General features: G+C 34.7%; 1 protein-coding gene across 13 annotated transcripts in view; it reads right to left on the bottom strand.

Annotated features, from left to right (window-relative positions):
• Positions 1 to 16714, bottom strand: part of CUNH8orf34 (chromosome unknown C8orf34 homolog) — a 413720-nt gene that overhangs the window by 9370 nt on the left and 387636 nt on the right. For 2 of the 13 annotated variants that reach the window (XM_069990882.1, XM_069990880.1), the window contains exon 13: positions 12139 to 12194. The exons of 10 other annotated variants lie outside the window; for them this stretch is intronic. In XM_069990882.1, coding sequence (XP_069846983.1) covers positions 12151 to 12194 — 44 coding nt within the window. In that variant the 3' untranslated portion in view covers positions 12139 to 12150. Of the gene's footprint in view, positions 1 to 4148; positions 4231 to 12138; positions 12195 to 16714 lie in introns of those variants that run through there. One more of the 13 variants, XM_069990881.1, reaches the window with a different exon arrangement.

The raw sequence follows: 16714 nt of genomic DNA, 5'->3' as shown, positions 1-16714 counted from the left end.
GATCAGCCCAGGCTGAAAGAAAGAAAAAGAAGAAAAGAAAAGATAGAGAGGTAAATAATAAATGATTTAAATCTGTACGATCTATCCAAACATGATGAATGAATGGACAGAAAAACTTAAGTGGGGGCAGGAAACTTAGTTACTGTGCTTTGAATACAGTCAAAATGTCCAACATATGTTTAACTGGAGGATGTGATTATTGAAACATAACTTGACAATTTTCCCACTTCTTTTAAGTTATACACTTTGTCCATTGACCTGTGATTGCTTGACCAACAGAAATGGCAGAGATGGAAATGTGAATTTCCGGAAAATGTAGATTTCTTACTTCTGATCTTTGGAGACAGACATTCTTTTATTTTGGGGGGGGTCCGGTCATGGGGCCTGAACTCTGGGCCTGGGCGCTGTCCCTCAAGTCTTCAGCTCAAGGCTAGCACTCTACCACTTGAGCCACAGTGCCACTTCCAGCTCTTTTCTTTTTTGCTTATGTGGTGCTGAGGAATAGAACCCAGGGCCTCATGCATGCAAGGCAAGCACTCTACCACTGAGCCACCTTCCCAGCCCCTGAGATAGACATTCTTATAATCCAATTCCAACAAATGAAAAAATCTTAACTTTCCAGGAGGAAATGGGTGAGGAAAGTTTTGCATAGGTAGAAATCATAGTCTGACTTCCAGCCCCAAGTGAACCTTCAGCCAACAGCAATGACCATCTTGCTAGTTGTGTGAACTAACCATCTTCCACTCCAGCTGATAATGCACAGGAAATACACATACCTTCCTTGATCCTGACTCAAATTGCAGATGTGTGACTGAAATGAGTGATTTTTGCATTAAACCTCTAAATTTTGTGTCACTTGCTGTGCTGCATTAGCTAAATGGAAGAGAAACCACAACAAGAGGAAGAAGGAAGTAAAGAGGAAGGGAAGAAAGGAGAGAAGAAAATTCTGAGTACAAAGGACAATCCAAACTTATTGAGGCATTAGCTGTAGATTCAGAAACATTCTGATTAGTCAAGATTAGTATAAAGAACCTAAAGTTTAACTGGATTTTAATAATATTTTAACATCACAATAAGGCTTCAAAAATGCCTGTGGTTCAACCTAGAATCCTAGCCACTCAGGAAGATAAATCTGAGGATCATGATTTGAAGCCAGCCAGGAAGAAAAGTCTGTGAGACTCTTATCTCCAATTAACCACCTGAAAACTGGAAGTGGCACTACGGCTTAAAGTGGTAGATGGCTAGCCTTGAATGAAAGTTCAAGGCCCATTAAGAATTTCAAATCTCAAAGATCATTCTGAGAACATTAAGAATATATAACCTTCAAGCAAACTGATAATAAAAGAGTAATAATTAAAAGATATTCCAAAAAAGGGGAAACTGGGAATAAAATGAAGTGAGGAAATAGGGCATAAATTAAGATAGCAAATTTAAGCTTAATTTGCTGTAGTTTGGAGCTTGAAAGTCTCCTAAAGTTCATATGCTAAAAGCTATCAGGAGAATAGAACCTTTAAGACATAGAGGCTAATGGTAAGGCTTTATGTCTTTGGGGACATACCCAAAAGTGGGTTTGGGGAGTCTAACTTCTTCCTCTTTATCTATTTTGTTTCCTGACAATATTGTCAGCAATTTTGTTCCTTTATGTGATCCCATTCCAATGTGATACCTCAGGCTGTTATAGGGCCAGTTGGTCATGGACGAATGGTACAAAATGTGTTAAAGTTATAAACCTCAATAAACATTTACTCTTTATAGGTTGATTATCTCAGGTAATTTGTAATAGTGATGGAAAAATAACACATTAAAAATCACAATAATTTGAGTAAACATAAAAGTTTACTCAATGACTTAAATTTTGAAATAATATTGGAATTGATTTTCAAATGATCTAACTAGATATCATATTGAAGAGATTTTTCTGTATCATGTGAAGATGGAAATGTTGAAAAGTTATAAAATGCAAAAATATATACCACATAAATTCTTTCTTAATTAGGTCTGTATCAATTCTTACATGATCAAAGCAATTTCATATAATGTGGAAATTGATGCAGACCTAATTAATTGGTTTTAGAAGGAACATGTGTTAATGACAAAAATTCTAATTCAAGAAATGTACACATTACCTTACATATGTAACTGTAACCCTTCTGTAATCATCTTTACAATAAAATAAAAAAGAAAAGTTCCAATTCAGAGTTAATGCCTGTAATCTTAGCTACTCAGGAAGCTAAGATCTGGAGAATCATGGTTTGAAGCCATCCAGCAGAGGTAGAAATGTTCACTAAACTCCATCCTCAAAATAACCAGCAAAAAGAGGAGGCAGAGGTGAGACTGAAGTGGTAGAATACACTCTGAGAAAGCATGCAGGCCTGAATTTAAACTCCAGTACCACTTCTTCAAAATCAAAAAGTTCCAATTCACCTGGAAGATATACTTTGTATAAATTGAATAACATCAACAAGAATGATATGAAATATTTGGATAAAAACAACCAACTCTACATAATGAAAGATAAAGATAAACTAACCGCCACCAAACAGAATATATTTTATTATGCTTATTTTTTTAAACCAGATGTTAGTGTTTCTAAACATTTATCCAAAATCGGTCAGACACTGGATCAGTTGGTCAGACATAGGTCATCAAGTAATAAGTCTCAAAACATTTCATATGATTTAACTTCCCAGATAGAGATTATTCTCTTTTTAAAAAAAAGCTTAATGTGGGATGCAAATAAAGCTGGACTTAGAAGAAATGTTTAAACTTTTAACCTACATTCCTGAAATGAAGGAAGGCTGAAAACCAGGAAGGCAAGCGCCCTTCTTGTGTAAAATGTCATCTATTTTGCTGCTAGATGGATTCTTTGTCTTCAGAACCCAGCATTCTATCGCAGGAGGATTAGATTATATAATCTATATACTAAAGAATTCTAAAGCCCTCTGCTTATATATAGGTTTTGCTGATAAAGAGCCTTGTCTGAAATTGAAGAAAGGAAAGATGATATGTTCAGGGTATTTATTCTAGGAGGCATGTTCTCTCATCTTAATTTGATTTGTCTCTCATTTGAAGGTGACTGTTAATGTTTGTTAAACAAATTTCCTGGATTCCATAGTATTGTTTTTCTTAAATCTATGTGCAGTTAGTAAAGGGGGAATTTTAGTTTGAATATATTGACTTATAAAAACAGTATTATACTTTTTCAAAAATATTTCTCAAAGTCTTTCATATCTGATTTGACTCCTAAGAACAGATTACGTAATACTTAGGTATTGAATTTCTAGCTACAACATTACCTATAAAAGTACAGACTAAGTAAGATCTGGTATCAGTCTTCACAAATATATTATTTTAATTGAAGAGGAAAGATTAGCATATATAAGACCACTGCAAAAGTCTGAAGAGGAAAACTTATTCTTACTTGTGAAGTTTTACTACATATGGTTTTAAGTGAGAAAATGACATACTAAAGCTGGGGAAAATTGATTTGCAATGGAAAATGTTTTGGTTAGAATGCAATTGTTTCTAAAACTAGATTCAGATACACTGATGATGTTATCGGTGATTTTCAAGAAAACAATTGTCAGTTGACAGCATGAACCTTTTGTGAACTATCAAACAAAACTCTCTACATAGAAATGTTTTAATCTACACTAATAAGTAATGCAAAAAACTATTGGAAACTGTTGGAAAATCAAGACCATTTCAGCACTGTTTTTATTAAATTGTGAAACAGAATACATGTGGAGAAAAGTACAAAAAAATGTTGACAGTAATGACAAAGTAAATACCCATTAACCACCATCCAGGTTGAAAAATAGAACATTGCCAGCCCTAATAGTTTCTCTCAGATACTCATCACTGCAAAATGTGACTGCCATGATAGAAAGAATCTCATGCTCTTCTTACCAAAAGGGCAATGCTTACTGTACATTGTAGTTTAGATTTACCTGCTTATAGTAGAAATTTTGGTCTTATTCCCGATCTAAAAAGGAAAAATTCACTAATGCATCTAGTATTATATTTGCAAAATTGTTTTGCAAATTGACTTTTTTAGGTTAAGCAAATTAATAAACTCAATACATTTCTAAACTGTTGAGGTTCTTTAAAAATAATAAATGGTCAATCTATCAAGCATTTTATACACTGTTGATATTATTTTTCTTATTTATTATGTTTTGTGGTTAATTCCATGGATTAATTTTCAAAAGTTAATCTGGTTTTGCACTTCTGCAAAAGAAAAAAAAACACAAAATTTTAGAGAATTGTCATTTATATATGGTAAGTATCAATTTGCTTAAGACTTTTTTGGGGGGGGCCTGAACTCTGGGCCTGCGCTCTGTCCCTCAGCTCTTCAGCTCAAGGCTAGCGCTCTACCACTTGAGCCACAGTGCCACTTGCAGCTTTTTTCTTTTAACACCTCTGTTACATTTTTGTAATCAGATTAGCTGGTATCATTAAATAAGTTAAAGAAATTTTTCCTCTTTGATTCTCCAGAAGAAATGCTTTGTAATTTTGGAGACTGGAAGAATCCAATGATGTTTGGCCTGAACATTGTTCCATGTAGAGATTTTTTAATTACAGATTTAATTTTTTAAACAGTCTGAGGATTCAAATTTTCTATTTCTTCAGGTGTCATCTTTGCTAAAACTGCATTCTTTCTAGAGATTGCTAAATTTCAACTTATTTTTCAATTTACTTAAACTTAAAAATGAATCATGAAGATAGATATAATTAACAAAGATATTCTTCATACAATCATTTAAAATAACTTTAAATATTAAATATGAACCACAGAAACCTGATAAGAAACCATGGAGTATCTATACAATAAAACACAATACACTCATTTTTAAGTAAGACTGTAAGTGAATATTTGACAATATAGAAAATATTTAAGATATGAGGTTAAAGTCACACTATAAGTCACATTATAAAACTGATATATGTCATCATATATAATTTTATAAACAATTGTATAGGTATGTATGTGTGCGTGCACATACATATGAAATCATACAAGATAATTTTTAAGCCTAGGGGCAAGACAACAGAATAATCACAGAAAATATTTTTGAATGGTAAGATTATCAGTGATTTTGTCTTTTTAGTCATTATTTTTCTAATTCTTATAATATGTCTTGTCAAAACAAATTATTATATCTTTTTTTCCTTAGATTATATTTGTATATCAAGCAAATGCTATCAAAAAACTAATTAACATTAAGTTCTATTAATGATACACATTCAACTAATAAATAGTATAGAATATATTAATGAGATTGCAGGTCTGAAAAGAAACTCAGAAATTGGCAACATTTTTCTTTCAGGCAGAGTAACAATGTGAATTGAAAATTTTTGGCTATCAAGAGTAAAATAATTTTGGGGGCTCGGAAGGTGGCTCAGTGGTAGAGTGTTTGCCTTGCATGCCTGAGGCCCTGGATTCGATTCCTCAGCACCATGCAAAAGAAAAAAGAAAAAAGCCAGAACCAACCCAGATGTCCCTCAGTAGATGAATGGATCAAGAAAATATATATATATACACAATGGAATTCTATGCCTCTATCAGAAAGAATAACATTGCCCCAGTTGTTAGGAAATGGAAAAGGCTTGGAATAAATTGTATTAAGTGAAGTAAGCCAGGCCCAAAGAAACATAGGTCCCATGGTTTCCCTTATTTGCAATAGCTAGTATATGTCTGAGTCAAGCAGAAAAGGTCAGATAAGGTAATGTTAGGGAAATGAACCCTAAGATATGTATTCAAATGTTTTTGTTCTTTCATGCGATTGTTTCTAACACATTTATAAGATTATTTCTTTGTTGCTTTGTTTGTCCCTCCCCAACAGTATAACCCCTGCTTTCACTGTATTTGATATCGGTATAATTTGTGGAGAGGAAGGGGAAAACAAATCATTTAAATAGGGATACAGGTGGACCCATTGCAACAATGAGATGTACAAGTTGTTATGTTGAAAATGAACTTTACAACTTTGGTGGGGTGGGAGGGGAGGGGGAGCGGGGAGAATTGGGTGGGGGGATAGGGGGAGGAAAGAGAAGGGAGCGAAAGGGGAAACAAAGGAGGAGGCTACAATGCTTGATAAGAAAAGTACTCATTATCTTGCCCATGTAATTGTAACCCCTCTGTATGATATTTTCACAATAAAAAATAAAAAATAAAAAATATAAAAATATATATTAAAAAAGAGTAAAATAATTTTGGCTAACAAGAGAGACCTAGAATCTATAACTTGGATGAAAAAAAAATAGAAAACTTAAATCCCTGTCAGGACACAAATTGATGGAAATGAGTGAAGCACTGGGTAGAAAACGTTAAGAAATGACAATTGCTATGGCAACCTGGACAGACTATTATCATCTGATGCTCTTTCTCCAATCAACTGTTTCTCTGAGGAATTCCTGCTTTACCTTGTCTTATTTGTTTCTCGAATAAAAGAATCTCTCATTTCTTTTTCCTTTAGATCTCCTAATTTTTTCATGTGAAATATATTTTTATCTAAAATATTGATCTAAACGAAGCCAGTATGTCTGTAGATAAATCCAGCCACTAGACTGCAAATTCATTGTCTCTTATCTTTGACTCTTACTGTACAAGCATTTCCCTAGTGTTCTTCAAAAATGCAGCCTTAGTTATGAAGGTAAGCTCAGATAGAAGCTTTGAGAAAAACTAGGAACAATTCTAAAATAACAAAGTTGCTGTTTTTTTTGTCTCAAGAATTATACCTCAATTCAGAAAGAAATCTAAACTAGGAGAGTGAATGTATAAACATTGTCTTATTACTAATAAATTCATTATTTTATCCTTTGTGTACCTGTTTTTTCAGCTAATGAAGCTTAGTATGAATTGTTTCTCTGGATGTAAAATAAATATGAAGACTAAACCAAAAGCAAAAGCCAGCCAGAGTTAAAAACAGTGTGTGTACACTTCTACAGAGAACTTTCTGAATTCTGATCAACCAACTAGCTAAAGAATTGTGATGCGCACTGGCATTGTGCTGGCCTGCAGTCTCTTCACTTACAAAGTGAAGAAGTTCACTACAAATTTTCTATCCTTGAAATTTATGAATCTATGAGACTCCCAATATAGTGAGAACATAGAGAGAAGAGTTACATATAATTTTTAAGTCCTTCAGGCGAAATAGTTATGATTGTTTGGTGACTTCGGGTAAGGGCTTCTTCTAAAATTGCTTGTGCTTTATGGAATGAAAGACACAAGAGGGCTGTACCTATGCATACTAATATTTAGCTAATGGATTATCTCTACTCAGCAACAAAAGTTTGAGAAAGCACTTCACCATAGTTTACTTCAAACTTCCTGTGTGAGGCAGTCTGCACCATTGACTGACATGGACACTCTTTATCTTGTAAAAAAGAAAATATTTGTTTAGATAGTATAGCATTGTATGAGAGAAACGATCTCTGTCTTAGAAAACCTACATTTGTGGTTTAAAGGCACTTTCAAAAGTTACTTTGAAATTTACTTGTCACTGGGACCCTAGCTGAAAGAGACTGTTTTCATGAGTAGAAAAGTGCAATTTTCACAGGAAGGGATTGGTATCTGGAAATACTTTTGCTATAAAAGGATCTATATCTCACTTTTGCTCATTTGTTGCTCTGTCATGATGGGCAGCCTGGAGACCCTCACCAAAAGCCAACACCATGTGGATGACACTGTTAGGTTCCAGAATGATGAGAAATGAGCTTCTTATTTTGTAACTTACTTAGTGTGTAGCATTCTGTAATAGCAGGGGATAAAAGACTAAGAAAACTAGTATAGATGGAATTTAGAACTTATTTTTCTTCTCACCAATTAAAGACATATACAAAAGGCCAAATATAATTTTTAAAGCTGTATTGTACAAATCCAAAGTGTCAGATATAGGTGCTCTTACCAGAGTTCCTTCTTATGCAAAATACTTCATTATCTAATTATCAGTTTATGTTTTATATCCTTACAACCTGGACCCTCTCTGGTCTTATGCTTTATCCCCCAGAGTTATTCCTCTCTAGTCAAAATCAGCCCTGAAGAGTATAATTTCTATATTACCTGGGCCATCAAGATTAATATATGCTTTGATATTCACAATAGCCAAATTGTGGAATCAGACAAGGTGCTCAAAAACAGATTGGATATACCACAGAATATTACACAGCCATAAAGAAAAATGAAATAATGTCATTTGCAGAAAAATGAGAATTGGAGACCATTAGGTTGATCAATATAAGTGAAGATCATAAAGCCAAATAGCACATTTTTTTTTGCTCAGGTATGGAACTTAGACCTAAAGAAAATACATATTCTTATTTATTTATTTATTTTTTGTCGGTCGTGGGGCTTGAACTCTGGGCCTGAGCGCTGTCCCTCAGCTCTTCAGCTCAAGGCGAGCACTCTACCACTTGAGCTACAGCGCCACTAGAAAATACATATTCTTGTACATGTTTGCATACACATACATTTATCACACACATATACATGCAGATATATGCATGTAAATGTATGTATAGGACATGAATCTATGCGACTAAGAGGATGAGGATGTGGGAAGCAGAAAAGAAAGATGGAGGGTGAATAATTTCAAAATGCATTGAAACTATTTATAAAGATGGCATAGGCAATCTCAATGAGAACTGTTAATCAATAGGAGTTGGAGGAGTCCCAAAAGAGAAAGTAAAAAACAGCATTATTCTGATTAAAATATAATATCTGTGTGTCTAAAATAGTGTTGTAAAGTCATACAACCAAAAAAAGATATGACAGGAGTATATCAGGCTTTGTTGAGGAGCCGAGGTAGGTATCAACCGGAAGGAGGAGGATAAATTGAGATGGTGAATGAAGGTGACTGACTATGGTTGAAGTAATTTATTTGCATATATGAAAACAGAACAATGAAACCTGTTGACTTAATTTTTGAAATGGGAAGGAAAGAGAAAAAAGGAAAGAGAAGGGAAGGGGGTTGAAGTTCAGCTGGATACATTTTATGCCCTTATGAATATGTCACAATGAAACTTCCCTTGTGCTTAATGTTTGGTAATAAAAATTCATAATAAATAAGTTAAAGGAAAAAGAAGAACCTGCACTTTTTTCTTTGAGCCCTTGTTTATGCTGTTATTCTTGCTGATATGACCTGCTTGCTCAGATTTCTACCCACTTATCAGTTAAAACACCATCTTCCTTGTGAAGGTCTTAAATCTGGTGTTCTACTGGTGGTTCGTGGTGATATTTCCTTCACTTGCCTTCCCTATCATGCTATTTATCTCCCAAGAAATACTGCAATTAGTGCTACTAGTGCTTATAGACTTCTATGAAATGTCTTAGAGAACTAAGCTAATAAATATCCGATTTATCTTGGCATCACCCACGCCAATGAGTCCAATACATCAGCCATACATGTGTTGCCTTTCCACAAACATGGTTGTTCTAAGAAGTTAATCTGGTCTATCAAGCATATGGAATTTATGTTGGAGAATCTTAAGTAAATTTATGATTTGTGACCAAAAAATGTCAGAGTCTGTTTAATTTGTGAAAGTGAAGCAGGTTAATGCTAGGGGAACAAAAAGAGCCAAAGAAAATCATGACACAGTTCAGCTGGTGTGAACATGCTGAAGATTTTGCCATTGCTGAAAGTATACCCAAAAAAATTCTATAGAGATAAAAAGACAGGCTGTTCTTGGAGCCAAACAATACATCCCTGCATTTGTATAAGATACTTTCCATCTGATCCACGGCTGCCCCAAAGATGTGTTCATCAAGATTAAACAAAGTACTTAATTTTCTTCTATTATGTTTCCACTATTTTATATTGTCATTTCAGGCCATACCTAGAACAAATGTTAAAAAATGTTCCAAGACAAAAATAATAATAATAAAGTTTCGCGAAAGGTTTAAAATCATGTGCTACTCATTTACAACTTGGATTTCACATACACATACCCCAAATCGGACCGTGTATCTCTATTTATAGTTTTAAAGAATTCAACTCCATCTGATAACTAATCCAAAGAATCTGGCATTGCAAAATAACATGTCATCTGTCTTGTTTGAATATAGCCTTTTCTGATACTTGCTATGAAAATTTCTCGGGACTGGTTGCATGTAACAACCAAGTTTGACTGAGGAAGTATAAAGTCTGAAGCATGGAACCTTATGTTTTGAAGATAAAAAATTATATATATATATATATATATGTGTGTGTGTGTGTGTGTGTGTGCACTACTGAAATGCCTACACTCATATGCATATACTTATATATATATATATATATATATATGCTAAAGAAATGTACACATATAAATTTCTTTAGCTTACTTCTGAGGCAGTGTCTGATTATGTAGCCCAGGCTGGCCTCAAACTCATGTACCTCCTGCCTCATTCCCAATTTGACTATTTGACAGTCTTTCCCAATACACCTACTAATTGCTTATTTGGTAAAATTAAGTTTTATATATTATTAAAGGGTACCCTTTACATTCTTTTTCTAGGGCCTTAGGAATTAAATGAACCTTTCATAATATCAGAGATTCACCACAGGTAGAGGAAGTATTTCAACATATGAACACCACACAAATGATTCACAAGTATTTATACTCTACTTACTTATAACCAAAATAATTCTGAACAATTGATATCATAATAGAAAATTACAATTTAGCATTAGAATAACTTACTCTTTTAACAGATAATTGACATCAATTATTTTGTCTCACTTTTGGATTTATTGTATTAAAGATCAAGTCTAAAATATTTATAATTATGGGTATCACACATGCAAATATCTGGTATATTAAGTTACATTAAATATCTGATTTATTTTTGACATAGTTCAAATGCCCTAAATTTTAGTAGCAGCTAGAGCTTTTTGTAAAGATGATAGAAAGTTGAAAGTAAAAATGTAGAATATTAAAATATTATCAAAATTTTGAGCTGGCAATGTGGTAGTTCTCATCAATTAATCCCAGCATTTGGGAGAATGAGGCAGGAAGTGCATGAGTTTAAGGCCAGCCTGGGCTACATAATCAGATACTGCCTCAGAAGCAAGCTAAAGAAATATATGTGTGCACATTTCTTTAGCATATATATATATAGGTATATACATATGCATGTAAGTATTTCATTAGTGCATATATATAAATATCTTTTTATCTTCAAAAAGAAGATATACAGTTATTTATTTCACTTGAAAGCTCATCTTTCTGGGTACGTCTGTGTTATTTTTGTTATACTGCTATAATTCTTCTCTTGTTGGTTATTTCCAGTGTATAAGCCTTCTCATCACAAATATTCTTGTCCTGAGAATAACCCAGCTGACCCTGTAATAATTACAAAGCACCACTGCCCTACTTCATTTAGCTCCTGAGGTATACATAGCCTAGTTTCTAGTCTCTGTGCTTGATGCCATAATCCCAACATTATTAAAAATCCTGACAGTTCCAAGGCTAATGAAGTTTTTACACCCATCTAACCTAATTATCAATTAACCTGTTTTGTTTTCGGGTGATGTACAGCTTACTGCATTATTTTTAGATCAATGCATTAGTGCCTTGTGTTGGATAGTGATGTAAGCAGATGGATCTTTACACAATTATCTCACTTTTTGGGGGGATCGGTTGTGAGGCCTGAACTCAGGGCCTGAGCACTGTCCCTGAGCTTCTTTGTACTCAATGCTAACACTGTATCAATTGAGCCACAGCTCCACTTCCAGCTATTTTGAGTTGTTTATTGGAGATAAGAATCTCATGGGGACTTTTCTGCCCAGGCCAGTTTTAGAACTGCAATCCTCAGATCTCAGTTAGGGTTACAGGTGTAAACCACTGGCACCCAGCTTCATCTATTTTTAAATATAAATCTTAAGAGACTACTTATAGAGATGTAAGTGGGGGTTATTTAAAGAGAAGAAAGGTTGTCCTTCAGGGTGGAAAGCCCCACCAGACTTCAGGTGGACAATGGAAATCTGAGTCCCACTTACTGCTTAAAGTATAATAGCATAACTGGGTATGGTGGTCTGTGTCTATAATCTTACCTATTTGGAAAGCGGAGATAGAAGGAATACAATTTAAGCCCAGCCTAGACACAAAGTTAGCAAGACCCTACCTCTAAAACACAATCAGCATAGTTGTGCACACCTGTAATCCTGGTCACTTGGGAGGCAGAGGCTGATGGATCTCAGTCAAAGGCCAGCCTAGGAAAAAGCACAAGACCCTATCTGAAAAAGAATGCACGAAGGGCTTGAGCAGAGCATCTAGCTAGTAAAGGCAAGACCTTGAGTACAAACTATACTTAAGTACAGTAGTATAAACTGTGCATTGCCCTTTATCAGAGGAGAGGAGGTCATGAGACCTTCTCAGGAGGCTTTGGTTCTATTCTGCCTCTAATAGGAACTAGGTTATATCAACAAGATAATCATTTGGGGCTTCAATTTTCCTATTTCTTGAAAGATGAAAGAATTCAAAATGAATGCATTCAATTAGCATATCTCAAAAGCCAGAGCTTCTTTTTGCTTTTTGCTCTTCCAGAGCAATGCACATTCTGCAATTCATAGGCATTCTGTAATACAATTTAATAGGTGTTCTCCCAAGAAAAACTTAAATACATATGCAAAAACACTACTAAAACATTTTAAAACTTAAAAAACACTGCTAAGTACTTTCAAGTAGGTCTTATTACTATTCAACTTCTACTATTCAACTACTACTATTCAACTTTATTTTGTAACTATTTAAGAAGACTCTCAGTGACATTTCCTCAAGCCCAACAGTGGACAGACAATATTTTCCCCTCACTTTAGCCAGAGTGGTGATTACATTTAATCAGCTTAAGTAAAATTATAATGTTGCCTGGTTCTTGTTGACAATCTGTTATTATTATATCTATGATAATATAATTGAAAGTCAGAAATCTAGTATAATTGCATAATTACCTAAAATTTATTTTATCTCAGATTGTTTTTAATAGTTTCTCATGAAACTAACATCCAGAAAAGTAGGTATTATCTGGTCCTACAGCCCCATGTGAAACTTCATTACCCTTCATTCTCAACAAAGGGAAAGCTAGACTAATGAAAAAAGGAAAATGGAACAGGAGAAAGAAACACTCTGGGGATCATGGTCCAAAAACAACTTGCACATAAAAGCAAATAGAATAATGCATAAAAATCATCAAAATTAATGATTTTCATAGTGCTGGAAATTAACCAAATGCTTGTTATAACCCATAGAATATAAAGTTAAGCAGTTGGATCTCAAGAGAAGCACTGAATTAGTGGGCTTTTTAACTTGCCCTCGGTTGATATACTTCCCTCTAGTTCTGTAGTGACTTTGGGCTTTAATTCATTTAATTAATGCTCACTGAATGAGAAAATCTGCTTCTCAACAAAACATTCTGGAGCAGTAGTTTTGCTTAACAAATGCTTGATAACAATAATGCTAGTTGCAGCAAACAAAAGGTTACAAGACAAAAATTAGAAGTAAATCTGGATGAACAGAATAATCCAAGGAACCTCCATGGCTTTGCAGTGTTATGCATCTATCTGCTAGGCAAAGCCTACTAAGGCTCTGTTTCTCACCTCTGCTTGACCTACAGGCTCTGAGAGTAGAACTGAAAACTGATGGCATGTTCATGGCATGTCTCAGCAACTTGTTCAATCTGCCACTGATCACTAGCCACTTAGAATACAGCAAATACATTAACACATAATATATTAACAAGTGACATACAAGAAACAATGAGTTGTCGTCCACCAACAGGAGGAGTCAATAGACATTTTCCATGAGGACGTCCAATGACAGACTGGCCAGACTTGCAATCCACCATTATACAAATGTTCAAATAATTAAAGGAAACCATGTCACTAAAAGACTAAAGGAAGCTTTGAAATTGCTGTCTACCACGTGGAAACTATCAAGAAAGAGATAAAAAATGTCAAAGGAAATGAAATGAAATTCTAGAACAGAAAATTTTCAAATTTTCTGATCTGAACATCAATAAGAAAAAATAAGAATATTTAAAGATAACATCAGTTATTTTAGGTGACCAACTCAAATGGAAAGAAGAAAGAATATTAGTGAGCTGATGATCTTATGGGGACACTGTCGAGTATTGTGTGTGTGTGTGTGTGTGTGTGTGTGTGTGTGTGTGTGTATGTATCTCCCAAAAGGAGACATATAAGAGAGAAAATGGCAGAAAGAATATTTAAAGAAATAATACCTGAAAATATTTGAAATAATCAGCTATATATCCAAGAAGTTCAAGAATGCCAAGTAGGTGTTTTCCTGTACTTTTTACTTTACTGAAAGACAGAGAAAAAAAATAGAAACCAATGAGAGAAAAACTGCTCATCATACACGAAAGCCTTAGCTGACCTGTAATTAGAAACCACAAGGGTCAGAAAGGGAATGAAGTGGCAGAATTTCTTTCATACAGGCTAGAATGTGTGACTTATGTCCAGGAAATAGATTATAGAAACATAGTTAAAAATATGAAGAGCCTGGTGCTGGTGGCTCATGCCTGTAATCCTAACTACTACTCAGGAGGCTGAGATTTGAGAATCATGGTTCAAAGCCAGCTCAGGCAGGAAAGTCCATGAAACTCTTATCTCCAATTAACCATCAAAAAGTCAGAAGTGGAACTATGGTTCAAATGGTAGAGCACTAGCCTTGAGCAAAAAGAGCTCAGAGACAGCACCCAGGCCTCTAGCTCAAGCCCCAAGACTGACACAAAAAAGAAGTATAGAAGAAAGTACAGCAGAGGAAGTAGGGTTTAAAGACAGGAAGACGAATGGAGAGAGGACTAGTGGACAGATACAGTCATGAAACTCAATGTACATATGTGAAAATGGAACCAGGAAACAAGGTTAGGATAGATGGGTGTGGGAGAATGATAAAAGAGTTAACACTGATCAAGATTCATTGCACTCTTATTTACCATAGCTAAGATCTGGAACCAACCCAGATGCCCCTCAGTAGATGAATGGATCAAGAAAATGTGGTATATATACACAATGGAATTCTATGTCTCCATCAGAAAGAATGACATTGCCCCATTTGTTAGGAAATGGAAAGACTTGGAAAAAATTATATTAAGCGAAGGAAGCCAGGCCCAAAGAAACATAGGTCCCATGGTTTCCCTTATTTGCAATATCTAGTATATGTATGAGTCAAGCGGAAAAGGTCAGATAATGTGATGTTAGGAAAATGAACCCTTAGATATGTATTTTAATGTTTTTTCTTTCATGCATGTGTTTCTAACACATTTATAAGATTATCTCTTTGTTGCTTTGTATGTCCCTCCCCCACAGTATAACGCCTGCTTTCACTATATTTGATGTCAGTATAACTTGTGGAGGAGATGGGGAAAAACAAGTCGTTTAAGGATACAGGTGGACCTGTTGCAACAATGAGAAGTACAAGTTGTCATGTCGAAAATGAGCTTTACAACGTTACAGCGTCGGTGCAGGGCGGGGTGGAGGGAGAAGGATTGGGACTGGGGGGGGAGCGGGGAGGCTGGGAAGGGATGTGAAGGGTAAACAAAGGAGGAGGCTGCAATGCTTGGTAAGAAATGTACGCATCATCCTGCCCATGTAATTGTAACCCCTCTGTACAGTATGTTCACAAATAAAATAAAATAAATTTTAAAAAAAGATTCATTGCACTCATAAATTGACAAGGTAAATTGAAATCTTTGTACAACTACTTAAAGATAATAAAAATTAAGCTAATTAATTAACTAATTAAAAATAACTACACAGTGGAAACACTGGCAACACTATCGCATTCCTCACATTATGTATGGTGCAGTCATGCTAACATCATGGATCATTCAAAATTAAATGACCAGTGTGACTTCACCTCCTTGTTCTTCTACTCTCATACCTGCAAGAACCATCTATTACAAATTTCAATTGAGAAACATTTTCAAAGGCCAAATGGTACTCCTTAAAATTGTCGAGGACATGGCAAGAAAGCAAAAAAAATACTAAGAAACAGTCACAAATCAGTGGAGGTCCAGTAGAAATGATAAAATATGAGGCTTATTATTGTGCTGCAGTAAAGAGGGGTATTAACAAAAGAGGAACTATATGAAAGACTTCTATATTATTTTTGCAACATTTTGTGCATTTGTGTTCATTTTTAACAAGGGTTGATTTTCAAAGTTTTACAAGTTGTAAGTGCCCCAATTTTTCTATTTATTAATTTTAATAAGTATGTTCAATTGTTATGAAAATTTATGGCTCCTACCCATTTAAGAAGCTTACATTTAAACCCACCAACAAATTAAAGACCTGAGAGTTGATTTTTCTTACTGATAACTGTTTTTTATCACCCTGGCTTTTTTCACAGCCAAAAAGTATCAATTTTTTGTTTCCTTTGAATCATGAGGCAGCCTCTCTGAGCTTTTGAACAGTATTGGATCACCTTGAGCAATGCTAAGGTCAAACCATCCAATATTTTAATGATTAGGACCATAGCTCTTAATGTCTAGGATATAAAGTGGAGTCTGAAGTCTCTATCCATGATGATCTCATTAGCTTCTACATACTATTCAGACTCATTTCTTTAATTTGTTCATTGTTGTATAGGAAAGTGATTGTGTGTGTGTGTGTATGCGTGTGTGTGTGTGTGTGTGTGTGTGTCTGTGTGTCTGTGTCTGTGTCTGTGTCTGAGTGCATGCACTTGTGCTAGTTCTGGGCTTAAACTATGTGCC

The sequence above is a fragment of the Dipodomys merriami genome, unplaced genomic scaffold (genome assembly GCF_024711535.1).
Source record: "Dipodomys merriami isolate MVZ:Mamm:240054 unplaced genomic scaffold, mDipMer1.0.p SCAF_4, whole genome shotgun sequence".
NCBI lineage: Eukaryota > Metazoa > Chordata > Mammalia > Rodentia > Heteromyidae > Dipodomys > Dipodomys merriami.
The sequence above is the reverse complement of the archived record's forward strand: the minus strand, read 5'-3'. Positions and strand labels throughout refer to the sequence as shown.